Source organism: Branchiostoma floridae, unplaced genomic scaffold (genome assembly GCF_000003815.2).
Source record: "Branchiostoma floridae strain S238N-H82 unplaced genomic scaffold, Bfl_VNyyK Sc7u5tJ_1474, whole genome shotgun sequence".
Classification (NCBI taxonomy): Eukaryota; Metazoa; Chordata; class Leptocardii; order Amphioxiformes; family Branchiostomatidae; genus Branchiostoma; species Branchiostoma floridae.
This window is the reverse complement of record NW_023365725.1, coordinates 76,976-99,673: the sequence shown is the minus strand read 5'-3', so window position 1 is coordinate 99,673 and position 22,698 is coordinate 76,976. Positions and strand designations below refer to the sequence as shown.

The following is a 22,698-nucleotide window of genomic DNA, read 5'->3' as shown; positions in this document are numbered from 1 at the left end:
GTGAGGTGTAGACATGGGTCAATGTACAAGCTGTCTCAATCAGTTCACAAAGTGATGAAGTAGAAATGTAGCGTAAGATTGGGATTAACAGCAGTGATTGATTTTATTTAATAGTAGTTGGATTGATGGTATTTATTTGGCTGTAAAAAAATCTACAGTTATCTTAGCAAATACTAATATATTACAAGGGGCTAGACCTGGTGACTGAACATCATACAATATGCCGTTAGAGAGGTTACAGTGCACATGTAAGGAAGGTAGCAAATAAAGCTTTTGGTGATACTTCTGCACCGTTGCATGTACTTATAACTCTATAATCGGCTCATATTTATTTGTGTGTTCTGCAGTTTTGTGATACTTTACTGATGAGAACCCCCTGTGGAGGTCCTCCAGAACAAACCCATTCTTTCTGTGAATTAAAGTGTGCAAGGATTATCTCAATTTAGTTATGTTTTCATTGTTGAACTAATTATATTTGCTATTACTAATAGCGTTGAGACATATAGAATATGTTTTTTTTCCGACTTTGATTTTTTTACACTGGCCTATAGCGCTCCGGCACAGTGACTTTCCAAGACTACTCATAAGCCTTGCTAACCAGTTTCCAACCACAGATAGCCATCCACTTCCCAACCATAGTATGGGGACGGTCAGAAGGTCATGGACGGCTTTATGTGACAACAAATGATATTACTCAACATGCTATTTGCCCTACTAATTTTTAAAAAAAATCTACAAGTCAGAGTCTCTATCCTTCACAAATTTTGCTTAATTTGGAGCAGAGACCCTGCTCTGAATCAGTCTTGGCAGTAGCAAGTTACGGCTACTCAGGACACAGTTTATCTTAATTCTTATGTCGCTCGATGTATGAGGCAGGACCATTAACCTTTAATCCAGTCATGACTCAACGGTCGCCACCCCGTCAGTCTTGATAGCTTCAATTCGCTAACTCCGCTTCCAAAGCTCAGTTTACTTTACGCTGGTGTGTGACAAGACTGGATTCAAGGCAACTACAACTTTTTTTTTGCTTTTCCTAGGTATTCAGTGCATAGAATGATATGTTGGATGCTAGTAAGACTGATGAATCCACTGCTGTTGGAAAGGCATTTCTGTATATTGTAGAAACACATTTCATACTTCTTAGGTTCTTACTTCAAAGCTTATCATTGTGAAACAGCTAGACCCGCTGCCAGATTGTATTGGGATTGCGTTGGGAAAACCAGACACTCAGGTAGACGTCTGTCTGTACAAAAGTCATGTCGGCGTACGAAATCGCTGCGTTGCCTCCCAACGCAGCTTATGCCCCCCATCTGTGACGTTAACCATTGTATGAACCGATCAGGTCTCGCGGTGAAAATATCCGCCCACCGTGGGGGTAAACAAAACAGACCCACGGTCCATTCAAGTCCATCTCCAAGCAGATGTTTGGAGAGTGTAAGTCTTTACATTTTCCAAGCTGCCCTTGTCAAACTGTTACTGCCTCTTCAAGGTATGTCGACAAGTAAAAATCCAAGATAAAGTTGTTAAAATTACTTAATAATGGTTCTGTTATTAAAGGTTGGTCAAGTGTAATGATACAGGATTGCTCGCAAATAATGGGCAATGATCTTTAATAGTTCTCTATGCTGTGTAAATTGTTTGTCAAACAGCAAAAGTGAAATCTGAACAGCAAAACATTTCCTTCTGTACTAATTCCCACAATGGTGAAGAAATGTTTTTTTGCATCACATCAGAGGCTGGGACTTTCCACCTGAACAGCTGAGTCATGCACCTCCCCCTTCCCAGGTGACTTTGCGCACCTGATCATATGTTCCCCCTTGGCTCCGTCGTGACACACTGTGTATGTTGTCCTGGTCGACTTTGCCACGTATTCGGATTTGGACGCAGCCAAGGGCAGTCCATCTAACGCTTCTGTGTTTTAAATCAAATGATATCAAATAAAATCGAGTTTTGGATGTGAAACTGAACTTCTTAGACGACAGAGACGACTGATTTTCTAGCTGAGCCAAAGAATTTGCCACACGTCTAAACTTTTGGATTGTATTAACTGTATTGAAGAAAACTGAAGAAGCCAAGGGTAACCAAGACATCGCTACCAACACTAAGGTGAGCAGTAGTTTTTTTAATTCCCATGTTCAACTTGAGCCAGCTTACAGATGTGCCTTATGTGGCTGAGACCGTCATTCTCGTATAAGGCTGTTGTAGAGTTGATAGCAACCAGGATTTTAACATGGTCAATATTGACCGAAAAATGGCGGCTGAGTAAGAACATACCTCGAAGATGTGTAAAATCACGAATTCCACAATAGATGGTCTTTGGCAAATTAAAGTTAGAGCGATCTATTGAAGAGAGTTCTATCCTAGATATATTTACTGTTGAATGACGCACAAAACATCATGGTTATCAAATAAAGTACACAATGCAGCACGGATAGGTTGTACATTCACTTTTGTGAAAGGAACAGTGATTACCTTGCCCGAGTTTTAGTCTAAGAGTGTTTAGACTCCAAGCGGTGACATTTGTCGGATAATGGTCAGGGCAAGACCATGGGAATGCTTTGAATGCGTGACAAGGGCTTATAATGTGGTACATATTTAGCTGAGACTTCCAACTGAATACTATTCCTTTTAGCAAACTTATAATTAGTCAACATTAGCCATGCCATGATTGACTGACTTTGGGTCCTTCACGCCCAAAGTCACATGAACACGCCCGCTATACAGACACAACAGCGGAACTGCCATGCAGCATTTGAACTAGATGACACAGGGACTTCTTGTTTGGTCTGTTCTATTGTGTAGGCTCATGTGTGACAGCACGTACTTTTGTTGCGTTTGTGCATGCGCTTGTGTTTGCGTCTGTCTATGTGTGCTGCTGAATATTTGTGGCTAGTTATAACAAAAATAGGTTGTGACAATATTTGGTATTTGGGTAGGTGTTGGTAAGACAAAGATAATAGTCGATTATGTCCCCCTATTGTGTGATATTGGTACTTCCAAACCAGGAGAATAAGTGAGTAAAAAAAGGAACTTACTGAGTAGAGGGTAGCTTAAACAAAGATGTACTGTACGCAATAAAATGAAGCTTTGATTTGCATATCTGAAGAGTAAATTATATAATTCCGGTGTTTTTAACAATAAGACTTACGTATAACTGGCTATTGTGTGTTTAAGAGGCTTTTTCTGAGTATCAAAAGGGAACTAAGTAAACAACAGGATGTTTTGTGTCATCGTGATGCGTGAAAGTGGGCGTGCATACATGGAGGTTTGCCTTGGGTTCCAAAAGTCTGCGCTGCAAAGTGAAGCCCCCACCCGTTAACTTTTTAGCGAGGACCAATCAGATCGCCGTTGGCAGGTCAACGACATTACCAATGAATTAGGCAGTAACTGTCGTCTTGCGAGCGTACCCTTGCCAAAGTAGTATCCCTCTGTTTAATTACGAAACGGGAAATTGCCATACTGTTTAAGTGGACCAGGCATTCGTTTATTAATTACATACGTAGCGGGAAAACCTGTGAATCATGTTGTTAAGTGATGAAAGGCCGTATGTTCACCTCAGACTTTTTTGGCAAATATATTATTTCTATTTTGTCGCCCATCTCTCCTATTTTTTTGCTCTGATAAATCCGAGAAGGAAATGAAATTTATGTGACGTAATAAAAATAAACATCTAGACAGGATTTCCCCGGCGAATTTGCACCCAATTTCTCGGCCACCGGCTGAAATCATGCAGCAACATTAGGGCTGGAAGCTATTTCTATTTGGGCAGATGAACGACGCCTGTCAGCGTTGGGACCAGAAAGCATACTAGAACGGAGTTGCTTGGCAAAACGTTCAACCTCCTTACATTTCCACTAACACTTTCATGATTTCTCTTTACAGTGACCCATCATGGCGTCTGAACAGGATGCCTCAACTTCAGTGAAGTTTGACCTATCCCCTCGTGACAAGCTTTATTTGAATATTAGTGAAAATTTATCTCAAGACCAAGTCAAAAGTTTGCGACTTTTGTTGCATCGTCATATCCCCACAGCAAAAATTCAGAATGCGACACCACAAGAAATCTTTCATATGCTGGAAGCTGATAACAAGATTGGTGAGGCAAATTGTGGATTGTTGAAAGAACTGTTGGTAGCCCTAAACAAAACCAAGCTGGCAAAAGAAGTCGAGGATTTGGAGAGGGATGAGCGTGAGTAGATTTCGATGCATTATTCATAGTGATTTTACTTTTGCCAATAATGATATTCATTTATCTTATTTATTAGGATTCTCCATATACGATGACAATGGAGGGTATTTTTTGCTTTTTATCATAACTTAAGAAGTAGTGTTTGGCTCTTTATGATTTGGTGAGTTATTTTGCAACTATAGATACACAAGGTCAGATACAATGTTTTTTTTTACAACGTATGTCAATATGGCCTTAGTTTCCGTTCATGGGTGAAGAACGCTTCACGCCACATTTTCTAATCTATTAACCTATTTCAGTATTTGCAGACTATAACGATGGTGTACCTGTAAAATATGATTGCATTTATCCTAACAATAACCTGTATTTTAAAGAAAATGAGCATAGAATAAGTGTGATTGCTTTTTTGGCGAAGCTATATATAGTTTGTTCAAACAAGCTGTTACTAAAGTAACTGGATATGGTTTTGGATACGGTCAGACGTTTCAGACCAATCTAAAATCATATCCAGGTGCTGAAGTAACTGCTTTTTGGCGTATCTTATTACCTGGATGTATCATCTACGCACTTACAACATCTTCTGTCTTTCTGTGTCCGTCTGTGCATCATTTTATTAGGAAGAAAAATGAGGAAGAGAAACCTCCCACAAGGTGATGACAGTCCCGCTGGACCATATTGTGTGACGAACAGGCCTAGCATGAGAGACAAGGAGACACGTGAGTTTGATAGTGGTAGATAATACCTTCTGATGTTTTGTGTGAAGAATGGAGAGCATGAAAAAGATTATCTGACTGTTTGGGGTGACAAGCAACTTGGCTTGCCAAAAATTCTGAATTTTTTCTGCTTTTCATCGTTTTATGCGTATTGCAAAATACTCATTGCTGATGCAGAGTGCCCAACCCACTGCAACCGCAGAGTAGACCACTATAGCTACCACAATATACCTTTTTAGCATGACATTGCTATCTATCTAGTCCTGGCAGACGTATCGTGGTTACATTCCAAGCTCGGGTTCAAAGTCGAGAAGCTGACGTCAAAGGCAGATGAGACAACCATTCAGGGTTCTTCCATCCCGCTCATTCTACCAAACGACATGAAGTACAACGCGTCCACCGGTGCAGTACAGAAGATTCAGGATGCCCAACGGACAAGCCTGCAAATCGTTCAGGAGGCCCTGGCTCTACTGGAGGGGATCGAGGAGCCAGTGAGTGTCCTGGCGATCTGCGGGCCCTGTCGGACTGGGAAAAGCTACATCCTATCCAGGTAAGATTTCCCGGAATATCAATTATCAAATTTTCAATTTGCACCGTTTTGTAAATCTCAACAGTACCATAGCCGTGCTGCCATACTGGACAGATACACTGGCGTAACCTTCGGTAGTTAGATTCATTACATGTACACCGAAAAATCTATCACATCTAATCTTTGGACATCTTATTCCAAACTATCCTGTGAGGATACTCCTATTGTATACCTGATGGTTATATGGAATTCCATCAGAAATAAGTGTAAGACGAAAAGGATATTTGCACGCCTCGATCCTGGGTGGGTGACGTTGGTCGCATGAAACATGTGTCATTAAAAGACAAGATTACGATGGCACTGAAAATTTGTCATTTTGACAGGATGGTAAATTGTGCATCTACGCGTAGGCACTGACATCTGATTTCATGAAAGTTTGTTGTCTGTTTTTGAGTAAAAGGAATAAAAGATATTCTTGCTGACGGCAGAACTGTACTGCAGATGCAAACTTGCTTCTTAAAATCATTGATTATATAGGTTACTCGGTACTTCTGATGCCTTTGAGCTGGGCCATTTTGCGGACCCCCAGACGTTTGGTATCTGGATGGGCACCAAAGTGCTGCGGGGGAAGGACTTCACTATCGTGCTGCTGGACACGGAAGGAATAGGTACGTGAATGTATTTCTTACTCCTGTAAATGCAGAAACTTTCACGGTGGTTTAATGTTCGCGATTTTTGTGGTAGCCGCTTCACCGCGAATTTAAAACCACCGCGAACATTTTTCATGGCAGTAAGAGACAACGGTGCATGGTGCTACCGCGAACAACCACCGCGAAAAGCCTTTTTTCCCTGCTACCGCGAAATTGAATCCCCGCGAACTTAAATGTATTTACAGTACTAGCCTGGAGTTGGGATGGTTTATGATTCCAGATCTATTTGCCCTACTTTGGCATCCAGGCTATAGCTACTGCCAGTAAGACCAAGGAAGTTCGATCAAACCTCCTTGTCTTACCACTCCCGGTTTCAGGTAGGCTATACAAGTTTAGCCTGTACTTACCAACTCGTTACCACAGGCTAGTTATGCATCAAACAGATTTTTTAAAGAACAGAATATGTTTGGCTATCCATTGATCGCTTCGTGTGTTCAGTGTTCAAATGAATCATTGTCAATTCCAGACGCCCCAGCTGCTAGTGCTGTCCAGGACGCCTCTATTCTGGTGCTGACCATACTTCTGTCCTCCCGGGTCATCTACAACTCACTCAACGTGCCATGCAAGGGAGATTTGGAAAAGATGCAGTAAGTAGATGAACTATGTAGCTAGTATGGGTAACTGTATGACTGCAAGGTACCTATGACATCCATCAATAAAGACATTATCTACTACTATGAAGATCCTTTCTGCACCGCCGTACCCATTATTTTTCATTATCCAATGTATATGCATGAAAATGTTGACATTTGTTGAATCTAACATTTCACCAGGTGCTTTATCCAACTGGCTAAAGGGTTAACAGTCAAAAAAGGAGAGAAGATACAAACGTCACTATTCCATGAGTTCTTCCCAGACTTCCTGTGGCTGTTACGTGACGCATCTCTGAAGTTTCGGGATAAGAACGGCAAAAACATCACTCCTACCAAATACCTGATTACTGAGGTAAGATATACGATGTCTGATTCACTACTGTATCTCTAGAGAGGATAGATGTCAGACAAGTGATATACTGTAAAAGGGGAAATGTTTGCGGAATTTAGTTTCTTGGTACATAGAAATGGAGTGTTCGTAGTTCACATTTGGAATTGCCAGTAATGGTTTTACTAATGTTCGCGTTGAAGAAGCCACCGTGAACATAAGATCTATCAATGCCATCTTGAATTCTTGTCTAACTTTCAACAAATTTCCATCAAAAAGGTCTCTGCAGTTAACGAAAAGGTGTTGGAGGGCCCAAACATTACGTGAGCTCTTTCTTTGCCCAGGAACTTCATGTACAAACCAGAATGTCCTAAACATGATCTGCTACTTTACCAGAAAGACATCAGGTGGTCCATAATCGGGTTTGCCACTTTTGTATTCATTCATTCACAATCTTATAAGAATCCTACCAAGGTGAAAGTTTCTTGGTTTTTGCTGTTTACCTTAGGTCCTGGAAAGTGACCCTGATAATTTTCCCGAGTCAACCAGTGACGCTGTAGGACGAGCAATCCTCAAATTCTTCCCATCGGTTGAGTGTAAAACCTTGGAACGGCCTTCTGAGAAGAAGGAGGTGATGAACAACATAGCTCAACACACAGAGAAACTGAACCCCGAATTCAACCAGGGTGTGGAAAACCTCACCGAGTGGCTGTTGCAGAAGTCACGTGCAAAAAAGGGCTTCGACAAGGTCTCAACTATTAGTGGTAAGAAAGGACAATCAATGTGATAAACCCTGTAACTCTTCCCACGGAGTAAAAGAATGATTTGCTGTCAGTGATTCTGTACACATTTTATGTGACTAGACCTTTATTCTGGAAAAATGGTAGGCTGTTCGGTCTTTGTTTATAATACCCTCTCAGGTTTAGCCCTCAGCATCATGGCCAAGCAGTATGTGGAAGCGGTCAATGACCCCAACTCCATCCCTACTCTGGACAACACCTGGAAGAACACCATAGAGGTCATGCGGGTCAGGGCCATTGAGGAGGCAGTCAAGGCGTACAAACATCAGATGCATGTAAGGGATATTCAATATAACTTTGGCATATTGATTTACGTTCTTGGTTACTAATATGTTATCACACCTACTACTAAGATTATTATGTACACTTTTAGATAACTTGCAAAGTTGATTGTCCAATCATTTGCCAGTTAGAAGAATTTATGGTACCTTTACATTACTTATGCCAATCAGGGACATATTTACATAATTAGTATCTGTCAATGTTCTACCAGCCACAAACTACATATATTACAGGTATTCGATTCCTGTAATGGAAAACACTACAAATATATCTTTTCCTCATTAGCTATGCAAATTAATTGGCAGTTTGCATAATTTGCACTTGATGATGTACATCTCCGTCTAAGCTACCCACATACCAAATATCATCTTAATTTGTCGTTCCCTTGTTAAGTTATCCTCCTTAGAAGGTTTTGACCTAAACGCCCCTGCAGTTCCAGAACAACCTGAAAGGCGACCCAAGCATACATCACGTATTCCTCACATCATAAGCTGCCACCAAAAAATCAAAAGACCATAGCCATCCAGGTCAAAAGATTTTAAAAAACGAATTCTGCTGCAGTACCAAGGTCACATACCAAGGCGCCCAAAATTTACATTGAACTTCGTCTTCCTAACACCTACCCACAAGGTTGCTGGCCACAAATATCCGGAAACACAGACAGACACACAGACAAACACGTCCCAAACGTTATCTTCTTTTTCATGGAGAGGAGGTAAAAAGTTGATTTCTGTCTATTCTGCAGGCCAAGATTGCTGCAGCCACCAACAATGGAAAGGTTCCATTGGAGGAAAGTGAAGAAACTGAACAACATCTCAAACCCGTGACCCGGGGGCGTCGGAAACAAAATACAAGGTGCCGTTTAACTTTAAGTCTTGAGAAACTTTTTATCAAGGGGGAATGAATCTGTTTTTGATGACATATATCCGGACAGACAAGGTCACGAGGTACATGACGTAGCGTTAATGACGCGGATAGGGCACTCCTTCTAAGTTAATGTATATTTATATCTCTCTGCTCAGGAGTCCTCCCAGCCAGCCTACCCTCATGGACCTCCACAAGAAGGTGTTAAATGACGTCACAGACATATTTCTGGAGAAGATCGGCCATTTTGGCATCAGCTCAGGGGATCAGTACAGGGAAAATACGTTTGTGGTCGAGCAAATGCAAAAACGCTTGGGTAAGCACATTCTAAACTTTGCTGGTATATTCAATTAATAAAAGACATACAAATGGCTTAAAAAGTTCCCATACTCCAATTACGACATTTCGTTGTTACAGTTCAAAGGGAGGAGCGTTCAGTTGATTACGTGGCAGCCGACGGCACGACCAGGAAGCAGGAGGGGTTCGTTGTTACCGGCGGGGAGCTTCTCCAGTACATCCAGCAGAACAGAGAACTGTCCAAGAGTTTCTGCCAAGATCTCTTCGAACGCTTGTCGGACCCAATTAGGAAACTTCAGTTAAGTCCATATAAAGATGGAAGGTACTTTGTTATCATGACCTCATAGTAGGTAATAGTAAACCTTCATTTGTTGGTTAGACTAGAAAAAAGGCTATGTTTCCTCTTACTCGACTGACCCTATCAAAAACCTGCCTACCATTGGCATTTCTTTGGTCGGCCGCTGGCAGGGAATATAGAATTGTCAATCCAACATTTCAGCGATGACATCCCAACCAGACCTTCTGTATTTCACACTGTTAACAGTTTGAGGCTTTGAACAGTTGATGTAAGAGTTTGTGACAAACATTGTTCTTCTTCACTCTATTTAATACTTGAATGAATTAAGCATGAACGATGTGAGATATTTGTGATTTTCATGAACTACAAATTTAGTTATTAAATGCATTTCATTGGTATAATAATTGCAAGAAAACATGCAGAGTTGCCTCCAGCAAACTATGACATGAAGAAGCTGACTCGAGATCTGACTGATGCACGTCAGCAGTACGAGAAGCAGGCCCGTGGTCCAGAGAAGTGGGTCGTTCTGCAGGAGATGATCAAAGACTCAGGGAAGCTGAAGGACAGCCTGAAGAAGGTCAAGGGATATCAGACAGAGGTGATTTACATGGATTGAAATATACTTTTTGTCGCGTTTCTTCTTCTTCTCCCGCCAAACCTTCAAATGGCTAAACCTTTTCATTTTGGGGCCAAATTAGCTGAACTTTGGTAGGGGGGTTACAGATAGCAAATAACCCAAGGCGTATTTTTATAGAGGTCTTAGAATTACTTAATTAATTTTTTTGGTCATTTTAAAAACAAATACATATTTTGAGCCTCTGTGTCCTGGTATTATAACCTAATGACATTTGGAACAGAGGCGCATTAGACATATGCGCACAAGATCCTATCAACACTTCTTGCTTACATTACTTGCTTCCGTATACATGGCCTTTTTTTTTTAAATACAAAAGTATATTTTTGGCTCCTATGCCCTCGTATAAAAATGTAACAGGGCATTTTACATGGGGATGGAGATGGATTGAAATATGCTGTATTTGCTCACGAGCAAATGTCAGTCTTTCTAGTCATATTCCTATTGATGTGACGAGACCCAAACATAGGGGCATTGTGATGATTGCCTTGTCTACTGTTTCTTGTTGTGATTAAGTTTCAAATTCTACAAACCTTAAAGGTTCGGGATTGTAAATGCTTTGGTTTCCTTACTTTAGCCAAAAGTTCTAATAGATAGGCAGTATTGATTCTACGGAACATATAGAACATGTATTACTCCCGATATTCTAGATAATGCAGGCACAACAGAGGGAACAAGAGGCGGAGCTCCGGGCCAAGGAAGTGGAGAGAGAGCTTCAGGAGGTACGCCAACAAGTACAGGACATACAGCAAACACAAGAAGAAAATCTAAGGAAACTGATTCAGCAGTACGAGGAACAGATTGACAAGGTAAAAGTATGGGTAAAAATGTGTAATAATTATTGTACTTTCAGTTTATCACATTTAATTGAAAAGTCGAATTTCCGGCAGATAGGATCCGTTAAGATGGTTTTCCAAAAGTCTTAAATGTTAATTGATTGTCATCTCTAATATGACTGTCACTTTTAATGTCAGATAAAGCAAGAGATGGAGGAGCAATTTAAGGTTGAACGGAAGATAATTGAAGACCTCCGGAAAGCAGAGATGAAGGAACAGGCAAAAATTGCAATGGTGAGGAAAGGCAGTTACTTTGATATATTTCAGTGACAGTTTTTAAAGGCATCAACACATACCTCCAAATTTGCGTTGTCTGCTCAGTACACCTTGTTCACGGAAAGACCTAGGCTCGCGATATCACGCCCCTCCTAATACCCCCCTCACAATAGGCGCGATTCGATCGGAGGACTAGTTTACGAACTCTGATTGACATTTTCGTGAGTAAGACGTCCGGTGTTCTCACGATCATCTTGCGATTTTTAGGGATCGCCGGCAGTTTTCAGGAGTCTTACGACGGTCGCGGTGCAGCGAAACATGTTCTTAACATATGCGACTAGTCGAAGGAAATCTCCAAAATCGCACAGCTCGTTACCGAGTCGCAGATTGTGCGTACAAATCGTGCGTACCTTGCAAGGGTATCGGTCAATAGTCTTGCGTCAATCCAACGATTGAAGACCGATAGGCGAGCAAAGACATAGTTATTAATCATCGAGCGCAAATCGGATGGCGAACGCCCGTCAGTTGGGCAACGTTCGGGCGACGTTCGCCCGACTTCCGTTTGTTTACAAATATTGAATTTCTGGGAATGTGAGGGTAATTCTAACATTGTGGCCGCTGTGGCAGTATGTAGGCTGGCTTTGTGACACACTTTCTTTTCTTGCGTCATTTCTATTATGCTCGCGCATTCCATTCATTGGTTAAAAAGATTACGACAACAAAATAAGCAACATTTATTGATCTCTTGCCTTTTTTTAGGAACGTTTTGTGTTACCTTGTCCGCGTGCAAGAGGTCATGGGAGGTTTATTATCATAGATTTATTCACCGTCGATCTCACGAGCCTCGCGTATATGTGAGTGGGACAGTTTTGAGGCGAAAAATACGCAAGACCATCTTAAGATCTTAAAATCAGCCGACCTTCCTGCGATCGCGAAGAACGTCCGAAGATCGTATATAATGTGAGGGGGGTATAACGCCTCCATGCGGAGTAGGAGCCCCGAGTAGGATTAGGTAGGACCTGGGCAGCTCCCAGCCGTCTACGCAAGTCTTAACCCTACTGGCCTGACTTTAGAGTTGCCTTACACAGTATCGGACGGCACAAAGATCTTAGTGCCACTCAAAATCTTTGAATACCCTTCTTTTCCTTAAAAACACATTGCCCAATCTGGAGACTTTTTGAGTTAGAAAGGACAGCTAGGGTCAACACAACTGCAGGTGTACTCTCATCAAAGTGATTGGAATGAACATTACATCGCTTGTTGACTTCCTATAAAAATCGAATTAACGATCAACTTTCTACCGCAGGACCGTCTCGAGAAATTAAAAGCCGAGACGACGAAGAGGATTGAGCAGATGGAGAAGGAGCAAGCAGACTTGATACAGAAGCAGAAGGAATTAGAGAACAAGAGACGAATTCTATGGCCACTTTCATCCATTTGTAGGTCACTGTCTATCATATAGAATATTTCTCATTCAGCAAGAAATTTCACGAAATGACCCTAATGCTAATAGTATTAGTACATTACAAGACTCTAAGACTGCAAACCTATAACTTGTTTTTTTTTAATCCATATCTTCTTTTTGACATATACGATACACCGATTAAGGTAAGGGCACAACCCGCCACACGTGCAAATGGATGCTGTCTACGTGTAAAAAAGTGGGCAATCTTTTGGATCTGTAAGTCTTAAGTACCGCCTCCGTACGAACTCGTAGGGAATCCAACGGATTTGGGAGCACGCAGACACGGCGTAGCACTTTAAGTGCATGCAAAACTTTCTCTGCGTTCGGGCTTCAGATTCACCCCCCTGTACGAGCCAGTACGGGCGACGCGCGTGCCCTGTACAGCCAATGCGAGTGAGTAAGGAAACCGTACGTAAGCAGCACGGCCTGCATACGGTAACCTGACAATCCAACAGAGATCCTACGTACAGCTCACTTGCCACTTGCGCAACGAACGATGCTCGCAACCGCTCACGGCCAGGCGTGGCGTGCAGACCACATACTTACACCTTGCGCAACCGTGCGAGTGACGTGCGTTGAGACGTACTCCCTCCCTGCTCTTGCCATTCCTTCCCCACGTTTTCAGAAAAACGTGGCGGACGTGGCCTAATAAAATCGTACGGACAAATAACACGTACGGCGGGTTGTGCCCTTAGCTTTAGTCAAGTGCACGAACTAATGACACTTTTCACTTCCTTGCAGTTACGAAAGATGACGATGGTGAGCAGTGCACCCTCCTGTAAAGGTCATCATGTTCCTGTTACCAACCTGTATGATGCATATGCAACACATTGATCACGTTTTGCGCTGTTGATTATGAGAGCACGTCTACCAATTTTCCGAAACTTGGCGAAAGCCAAATTTGCAGCTCTGAACGTTTATCTTAAGTTGCATGTTAAAAAGTTAAAAAGTAAGTGCAGGAACATTATCTGGAACGATTGTAACGAAATCAAGCAAATATCAGTATTTTTCGTGTTTTTATCAGTAGATTGTAATGTACTTTAGCTCATATGTGCATTGGCATCAGAGTTTGTGTCTTTATTTGTAAAGCATCGTCAGTGAAGCCAAGGCAAAACGAAGAAGACGACAAACGTTCCATTTTCAGAAAGCTTTTTGGAGCATAGCCAAATATATATCGAGTAATGAACAAGCCCGTCTCAATCAATTTACAAAAGGATGAAGCGACGATGTTGTGGAAGATTAAGGGAAAAGAATACTTGATAGATGTAAACAAGAAATGAGGCCCAGATACTTGTATCAAGCTTAAGTTTTAGCACACATTTCATCTTTGTACTGTTGTACAGTTCACCTTCATCCACGAAATTTCCCAACATTGTTTTTCATACAATGACCAATCTAAAGGACAGGAAAAAGCGGGACTCGATGGGTAATAAATTTAAATGATACATTTTCAATGTCATATTTTCAACTAAAAGTGAAGGGCACGATATTCCTTTACAGGAAAGCCTAATGACCAAGTAAACCTTTGATTGACTGTCAAACATACACGCATGTAGCCTGTGTACTTTGTGAATAGTATTCAAAACAGTGGTTAAACAATACATGGTGATATATGTTCTTCTAACTTTGTATATAGATTAGCTTCACGTGTGTTTACTTTTGTGTGATCATAGCTGTACAATACCTTGCTGAAGTTCAGGTTTGGCGTGCCAATGATGTATGATTACTTCTGTTTAATAAAGTGTGAAAATAACAATGATGTAAAGGTACGAGCATGTCTCATTTTTACATTACTATTATTGGCAATGATGTTAAGCAAACCATAAGCATCATTTGAATGAGGCCTCGCTGTCTGCAGCTCGCGTTAAGTCTTTTGTGTTGTTCTTGGCTGTTCAGAACTTCTCATTAAAGGGCCATTGGGGGTGGTCCTTGCTCCTAGAGAAAGAAAAAGGACAGGCAAGTTTCAAAACCATTCTTATGATAACGAAGTATGCAACAAAAAACTCCATGATATCAACATACAGGCCTTTCAATATATGTGACCACAGCATTTGGCAAGTTTCCATCAGTTCCTAAAAGGCTGAATTTGCCCCAAAATTATATATATTTAAGACAACGCTGAAATTTATTTAATGTGAAACAATGTAATGGCAAAGGAATATCAACAAACAAGAAAGAGATCACATGGCAGTCAGTAAGCCCTTGAATGCACAGTTACTCACTTTTCAACAGTGATTCCATTAATGAAGGACGTATTAAGATCTTAAATATTGTCAAGGTATTGAGATATCTATTCATCATAAGAAGAAAAAGAATCAAGAAAATTACTCCTCTGAAGCCTAGCCTTAGAATTATCGTAAACTGACCACTCCCACTTGTAAACGCGCCCGTCCCTGTTCAGGCTATTGATATCCACAACGTCACCTGCGCTCAACTCGAAGTCAAAGATCTGATGGAGAAAAGAACAATCCGACCGTTACTGAGAGATAAGAGAGACAGAGACATGGAGACAGAGATACAGAACTGGTTTATTTGAATAACAACACACACAATTTAAAGTACAAGGTGGTAATCCTAAGACGAAATTGTTTCGTAAAATGTACAAGTAGAAAGGAACTTAAGCCCTCAAGAAATGCCATCTTTTGTATGTCGAAGTAAAAAATATGATTCATGGATGATCATCCTCCGCTCACCTGGGAGTTCTCCACCAACAGGCACAAGCCGTATTTATGGTACAATGGTAAACTGTAAGTGGTAAAAAGGATGCCATATATATCAGGGCACTCCAGTCATCACTAAACAGAAAGATTTCCGGATGATCATCCCCGCTCACCTGGGAGTTCCCCACCATCCTGGCTGACCTCAGACTCTTCGGGATGACGACCACGCCCCTCTGCACCTGCCACCGGAGACACACCTGAAACAGGTACAATAGGTGATTATAGAAAATGAAGCTGCATACCAATACTCTATTGAGGCTAATGCATTAAGTTCGATACAATGAGAAAGTAGGAAAGCTATACAGTGTTATACTTATACCTACCTACCTACCTAGTCCCTTGACCTCCAGGTCGTTAGGGGACAAGGTAGCCATGAAGATAGAGTTGCCTCCGGGTTCGTCTCTCCCTAGCCAGGGTTAACCTCTCCTGCAGGCTGAGGCCCGTCCAGTCAGTGATGTCCTGCCAAGCTTTGCGTTTTCGTCCGCGACGCCGCCCTCATTTCAGGGTGCCTTGCAGGATTGTCTTGGCCAGGTTGTTGTGTCTGGTAACATGCCCGAAGCATTGCAGTTGTACCTAAACTGTTGTCAAAATGTAAAGACGCCTACATTGTTTACGTATACATGTTTGTTATCCCTTCTTAAAACGTATAGACGAACTGACAGAGATTATTTCATTACATCATAGATGATGACATTAGATAGATGACCATTTCCTCTAAGGGTAAATATTTCTGTTCCACAGCATTTACAAACGCATGTGTAGCATTTACAAACGCATTACGTATACATTTGTACAGTGAGCACTCCAGAGCAAAGCGTACGTCGTTTTCTATATACATGTAGTTCTTATCAGCTGTCACCTGCGCAACGTATGTATGTGGTGGCAAAGTCTAGCCGCCCGTGGTTGAGTCCATCGATGATAAACAGATCTTCTGACAGCTCGCTATAGGAGGCCTATGAAAAGTAGTTCTTATCACAAAACATAGATAGTCTACCATTAGGATAGTGTGTTCTTTAACAGTTTCATCGGGTTGGTGCGTCATGAATGAAGAGACTCTTTTAAATAACATAAAATCATATCAACTTTGCTTTATTTCCACCGGCGCTTCGGTGACCGTCTAGCGTCCTTTACCTTCCTTATGCCAATTTTGACCGATTCACATTGCACTGCAGCTATTGGTCACTTCTTACAAATGCAGTCGCAAACGCTACGTGTTTACATAATATTACGTACAATAATTGTTACATACGACGTCACTTAACGATTGTGACCGTATCTGTTACAACATTCTATCGACCCTCTTCTGACAGTTCTCTCGTAAGGGAAGTTTATCACTGTACCAATGGAAAAGTATGGCACAGGGGGTCCAAGTCCAGGCACTACAGTCAGACCATACAACATTGCTGCATTGCCCTCCTAACGCAGTTCATGACCCTCAACTATCGCGTTGACCTGTGTGTGAATTTAGCAGGTCTCGTGTTAAAGGATCGATCGAAGGCAAATATAAACAAAACGTACAAGGGTTCAATACCAATAATGGTAATCTCCCTGGAGTCTAAGTCCAGCTGCCTTTTTCTATGGCATATACCGTCTCTTCAAGGTCATAGTCTTAGAGACAGATAAAATCCAAGATACAATGCTCCCTATGACTTGCTCCTGGCTCCGTTTGATCACGTTTATTGATATAGAACTACATGTAACGGGAGGTGCCCCAACACGGTACGCTTTTTCTTGCGCTCAAACTCATGGCGCTCCATCGCTAGTTGCCTGAGAGTGGTCAAATTTTGATGACTGAATTTTTTACACATAGATTTGAACAACATACTTGAATAAGAAATGCATTCATGTGGTTCATGAACCTTTCGCGCTGCGTGTTACAAGCGGCAAACACTGTGAGACAATTTCGTGTATGTAACCTTCCAATTTTGTGCTACGCTGGACAGTGTGCCTAACTTGGTACGCTTTTTTTACATTTTGCTCTCTTCAGAAGTAATTGTTAACTTTAAATTCACAGAAAAAAATTATTAGTATGATATTTTAGCTTTCTTTTAACAGTAAAATCGTGACTGTATGTACTTCTTGTCTCACATGAGGAAGGCTGTACCTAGAACAATCCAGCTGATGTTTTTACGGGCAATGGGCTGAATGCACTGATTGTGAATGCCCGACTAAAAAAAAAGCATTACGAAAAAACGACACCGCAAACATCAACAAAACTCTGTCTGATTATATGAAAATATCATCTACATCTCTCTATCAAGTCTTACTTTCATAGACAGCACGAATCATTTGTTACAGTCAAATAAATCTTTGGAGCGTTCTCTAGTCTGCCACCTTCACGGCCACACTCTCTCGGGAGTACAATGGTGGCAATGTTTATGTCGCTTCCTTTTGGTTACTTTTCTACTCAACAAACATTTGAAGACCCATATTCATAGTGTTTTATGGAGCTTTATTTATGTATATCATGGCAGTTGTGTGACTGCTTGGAAGAGTTCGTATAGTTAGCGACACGAGCCGCCAATACGCAGAGGCCGGTGACCGCAGTGATTCAGCACTGTCGACATTACTGTTAGAATTCATGTTAAAAAAAAAACATGAAGTAAATATGTTAAAGTATACTTGGAATGCAAATTAAAGCTGTGTGCATTGACTTGGTTTATTTACCTTTGTAATCAGCATAGTCAGTGGCAACAAACACGGTGTGCTTATGGATGATAAGATCAGAAAAAAATCCGTACCGTCTTACGACGGGGACCATCTTAGGGCGGCCCCCGTTAACTATAGTGCAATTATCTTTAATCGTTTTCTTTGCTGTGTAAATTGTAAAAGAAAAATATTGAATCTATGACACAAAACATTTTCTTATAGTTGAAAATACAGATAACGTGTTAAAGATACGAAAATACTTTTTATTGCCTTACATCAAAGGCTGGAACTTCCCACCTGAACAGGTGTGTCACGCACTTCCGCCTTCCCAGGTGACTTTGCACATCTACAGTTCTACGTTTGCTTGACTGTGACGCACGCTCTGTGCGGTTTTCCATTGTTAAGAGAAGACAGAGTAGTTGAAGTCCCGCTCCCTGGACAGTCTTGTTAAAGCTAACGCTTAAAGTCAAATAGTGAAACCGCATACTGGATTCAAAGGTACGATTGTGAGATCGCTGTTTTTAAGCTGCGTCAGAGGATTTGTCCGACTGGGAGGTTCATTAGTGGACATTGGACTTTTATCTGCAAATGAACGCTTACCGAGGGGGTGTGAATTACTGGATCATCACCGAAGAAAAGCGAGGATAACCAATATCTAGGCGTCACTACCAAGGTGGGCAGAAGTTTCCTTATTCTAATGTTCAGTTAGAGGACCCACTGTGTGACTCGACATAGTTGTTATTGTTGTTGTCTCCCTAACCACTTCAATACGTCGGTAGTTGACATAGTGTGTATTTCTTCGTCATTCAAAGCTCAGGTGTTGTGTGTATGAGTCCACAAAAGTCAAGGGAGATATGTAGTGCGATTACAAATCCCATAAAGATACTCAGTCCACGACAAAGTGCTAAATTCTCTCGTCACATTAAGGTCAAATTGACAAAATAAGATCATTAGATAAGTGCAGCTACACACAATATAGCATGTGATTCTTATCCCATGTAGTGATTTGTGCTTTCACAATGATTTCTGGGAGGAACAGCGATCGGTTGTTTACCTTAATGCTATTAAGTGTTGTTTTAATTCATGCCTTAGACAGCAAAACATATGTCAACAGGGTCCGTCTGGAACCCAAACTAATATGTTGACGTACCATTTGAACATTTAATAACCAGCCTAATTCTATATTACATTTTCTCACAACACCGTGGATTTTATAGAGTAAAGTCTGTGTTGAATTCTAATGGTGTGCAATAAGACCCCTGCAAAATGTACAGTTTTCAACACATCGACTTTTGGGGTTGACCTTGAGCAATATTACTTCTCAATAGTAAGTTTATCATTGTTTGCTATCATTACGTAATATTTTGGGAGAAAACTAGTGCAAATATTCAGGAAATAAAATTATTTGGGTGTTTGAGTGCTAAATCTGTCGGCATCAACGGGTAGCGGTCGCCATCTTGGGATCCGGACGCCATCCGGTCGCCATCTTGTTTGCGGCCAGTAGGCCGATAAACAATTCCAAGGCTGCATTTTTGCCAATACCGCCGAGTCGCTAAATACTAAAGGCACCATCGTGGGATTCTGCCGGATCGTTACAAAAGATCTGCAACGGTTTAACTTACACCTTTAACAACACCAATCTTTTCTCGTGTCATCACTTCTGCTTCCCTCTTCCGCTCCAGAACTCCACGCTCGCCCTTACACTGCATCTGGGGGTCAATATATGAAAAGATATCTTCCTGATATACTCAAGTAGATACTGTACAATAACATATAAAGGGCTTTTTTCAAATTATGTCACCAACTTAGAATTTTCCCCCGACATATATTACCCTAGAATGCGATCCAGTCCGCATTTCTCTAACGCAGATTGTTTTTCTAATTGCTTGCACTTTTTCCATTGAATTGTGTTATCTACCGTCTTTTTTTTTGCTTATTTTTTTCGACAAACTTAAAGGCAACGTTAGTTGTATATATATATATATATATATATATATATATATATATATATATTGTTACTAAGAATTCTTCTCGCAACGTTTGTGACCAGTGACCTTTGACGCGAAAGACTACGGTCTGTTAACATGTAATTGTGCATTTAGACTTTGTTACCCGTGAAAACATGTATTGCTCAGGTGAAAAATAGTATAGGGTCTGCGTCACTGGCGGGTAAATCATGAGAGGACCAAGGGGGTAATTCTCTCGTCGTGGAATCTGGAGGGCCTCTCCTAGAATTTACTTAAAATTTATTATCTTACTTCGAAGGTCTAATATTTAATATAGCTTTTTAGAACAGCTATAGAGCCAACATCAGATTGTACGTTTGCTATTCCTGGCCATGGGCACGTTGCCGAAAAACAAATAGGTAGACTTCTGTGTGTGATTTACAAACGTCATATCGGGGTACGAAATTGCTGCGTTGCCCATGTCCCTCAAGTATCACGTTGACCTCTGTGTGAACTCATCAAGCCTCGCGTTAAAACTATCGATCGATTGTCAGGGGTAAACAATACATACTAATACCCCCTTTCCACTAGGACGGCGCTCTCGCCGCGCTCTCTCTGCGACCTAAAATTCGACAGATCGCTCAAAGAATTGTATAGAAGAGAAACTATTTTTTTAACACTTTGTTCGTTTTGTTGTCTTCTCGGTCATACTTATACATTTTGTATGTATATACCTAGAAGGAAAGTGAAGGTTAAACATATCCTATATAGGTCGCAGTCAGCGCGCAGCGCGATCGCCGTCCTAGTGGAAAGGGGGTCTTAAAGGTGGGTTTACACCTGCGTATATTTTCATGCCGCATGAGTTCCGTTTTGACATTTTTCGACATTTTGACTAATTTCTTCAATACGCGGCCGCACGCACAAGTCGCACCTCTATCGCATCTGAATCGTCTTTAGAAAGTTTCACGTACGCAGGCAAACGAAAATATACGCCCAGTTCGTCTGATAGTTTTGGACATGCACAAAACTATCATTCGTACGCAGTTTGGTGCCCAAAACGTTATGGATGCGCAATACAGTGGTCCCACGTCGGTCGATTGCGCTATGAAGACGCTACATGTTTGCGCTTTACACGCAGTAATACGCGGAAATCGCGGTAATGCGAGTACATAGCGTTCTTACAGCGCAGACACAACGCACCATGAGCGACCGTATAACGAATGCACACATAGATCACGATTTAGTACCGTGCGTTCTGCGATCGCTTTGCGCATACTACGCGTACTGATAGCGTGATCGACGCACACTCCAGATTTGGAATAAATACGAAGGTGCATCTGACTCCAGACAAAAAAAATCATCTCAAGATGTATATAACTTTATTACACAACAATTGTACGAGGTACAAAGTATGGCATCTACATAACTACAGTGCTTATAGCACTGTAGTTATGTAGATGCCATACTTTGTACCTCTTAACTTTAGTTAAGGCTTATCTAACTAATACAGGAGTTGTATTATGGGTTTCTTACAATTATTGGAGGCTTTTACAATCATTTGGGGAATTTCTATATGTATTTGAATTTGCACTTCAGGTCCATTTGGATAAATCCTTGTGTATAAAATGACAGCCTTCTGTATAGAGAATTGCGTATATCGGAATATTTGGGACATACAACCATAAAGTGATATTCGTCTTCTATTTGCTCTGGACAGAATGGACAAACCCTCTGGTCGATAGGGATTTTTTGGAATCTTCCGGTTTATGATGTCAGATCCAGGCCAGGACTGACGAATTTGTACAGGGGGCATGGGGAGATGGTCACAACTTGCAGGACACCATGAATGCAGGACACTGGTCCCAACAGAGCCTCCAGGGACGGGAAGATGTACCTGCTCAAGCACTGGGTCAATTTGTGTGACACACGTGCCATTTTGTGTAACAGATATTTGACTTAATTTGCTGATAATGGCACTCTTTTTTGCGTGTAGAACCACATGATATAAAGGTGCAATATAGAGCCATATTACAACTTTGAAAGAGGGCGTAAGGTTTCATAATGTTTACGTGTTTGATAAAGATCTTGAATACGTTTTGTGGTGTGTATGAGTGTGATTTTTATAGTAGTTGAAATACTAACTAAGATGATAGGGGAAATCATTAAGGACAAAGCGAAAACAAACACAATCTTAACAGTGCACATAATTTCTTAAGGTAAATGATGGCCCACATTTCTGTAAAAGCACAGTGTCACTGCTTTACTGCTTCGCAAATGAATAAAAAAAACCTCTTCACTGTTTACTTGTCAATGTTCTACTTGCACTGCCTGTAAACAAAGGCATACGTAGTACAAAGGGTTCCTCTAACAAAAATACTCTATTGGCAATGCTCGCAAACAAAAGTATATGTAACACAAACTGTTCCTCTGACACACCTGAAATGCGCTTGGAATGCAGTTAGCACCAGGTGCGTCAGGCATGCGTTCGGTAGACGTTGTGTGCGTCCGGAAAACGCCCAACATACGTACCCCATACGAATCTATTCGCAGTACGGAAAATTTTGTTGCGCATTTCAGTTGCAATCATACGCATCTCATGCGAAATGAAACGCTGAAGTCATAATTCAAA

The 22,698-nt window shown here is 41.2% G+C and overlaps 2 protein-coding genes across 2 annotated transcripts; both read left to right on the top strand.

Moving 5' to 3' along the window:
* Positions 1–4,814: 4,814 nt before the first annotated feature.
* On the top strand, positions 4,815–10,219 carry LOC118407799 (guanylate-binding protein 6-like). Its single transcript, XM_035808331.1, has 11 exons — positions 4,815–4,905; positions 5,164–5,452; positions 5,969–6,099; positions 6,608–6,728; positions 6,915–7,086; positions 7,571–7,826; positions 7,983–8,137; positions 8,890–8,999; positions 9,167–9,324; positions 9,426–9,575; positions 10,026–10,219. Exons 1-11 carry the CDS (start codon positions 4,815–4,817, stop codon positions 10,217–10,219), a joined length of 1,827 nt encoding a protein of 608 aa, XP_035664224.1.
* A 644-nt stretch (positions 10,220–10,863) lies between these two features.
* Positions 10,864–13,536, top strand: LOC118407798 (gelsolin-related protein of 125 kDa-like). Its single transcript, XM_035808330.1, has 4 exons — positions 10,864–11,046; positions 11,212–11,307; positions 12,596–12,728; positions 13,496–13,536. The coding sequence occupies exons 1-4, from the start codon at positions 10,891–10,893 to the stop codon at positions 13,534–13,536; spliced, it is 426 nt and encodes a 141-aa protein (XP_035664223.1). The 5' UTR covers positions 10,864–10,890.
* The last annotated feature ends 9,162 nt before the right edge of the window (positions 13,537–22,698 follow it).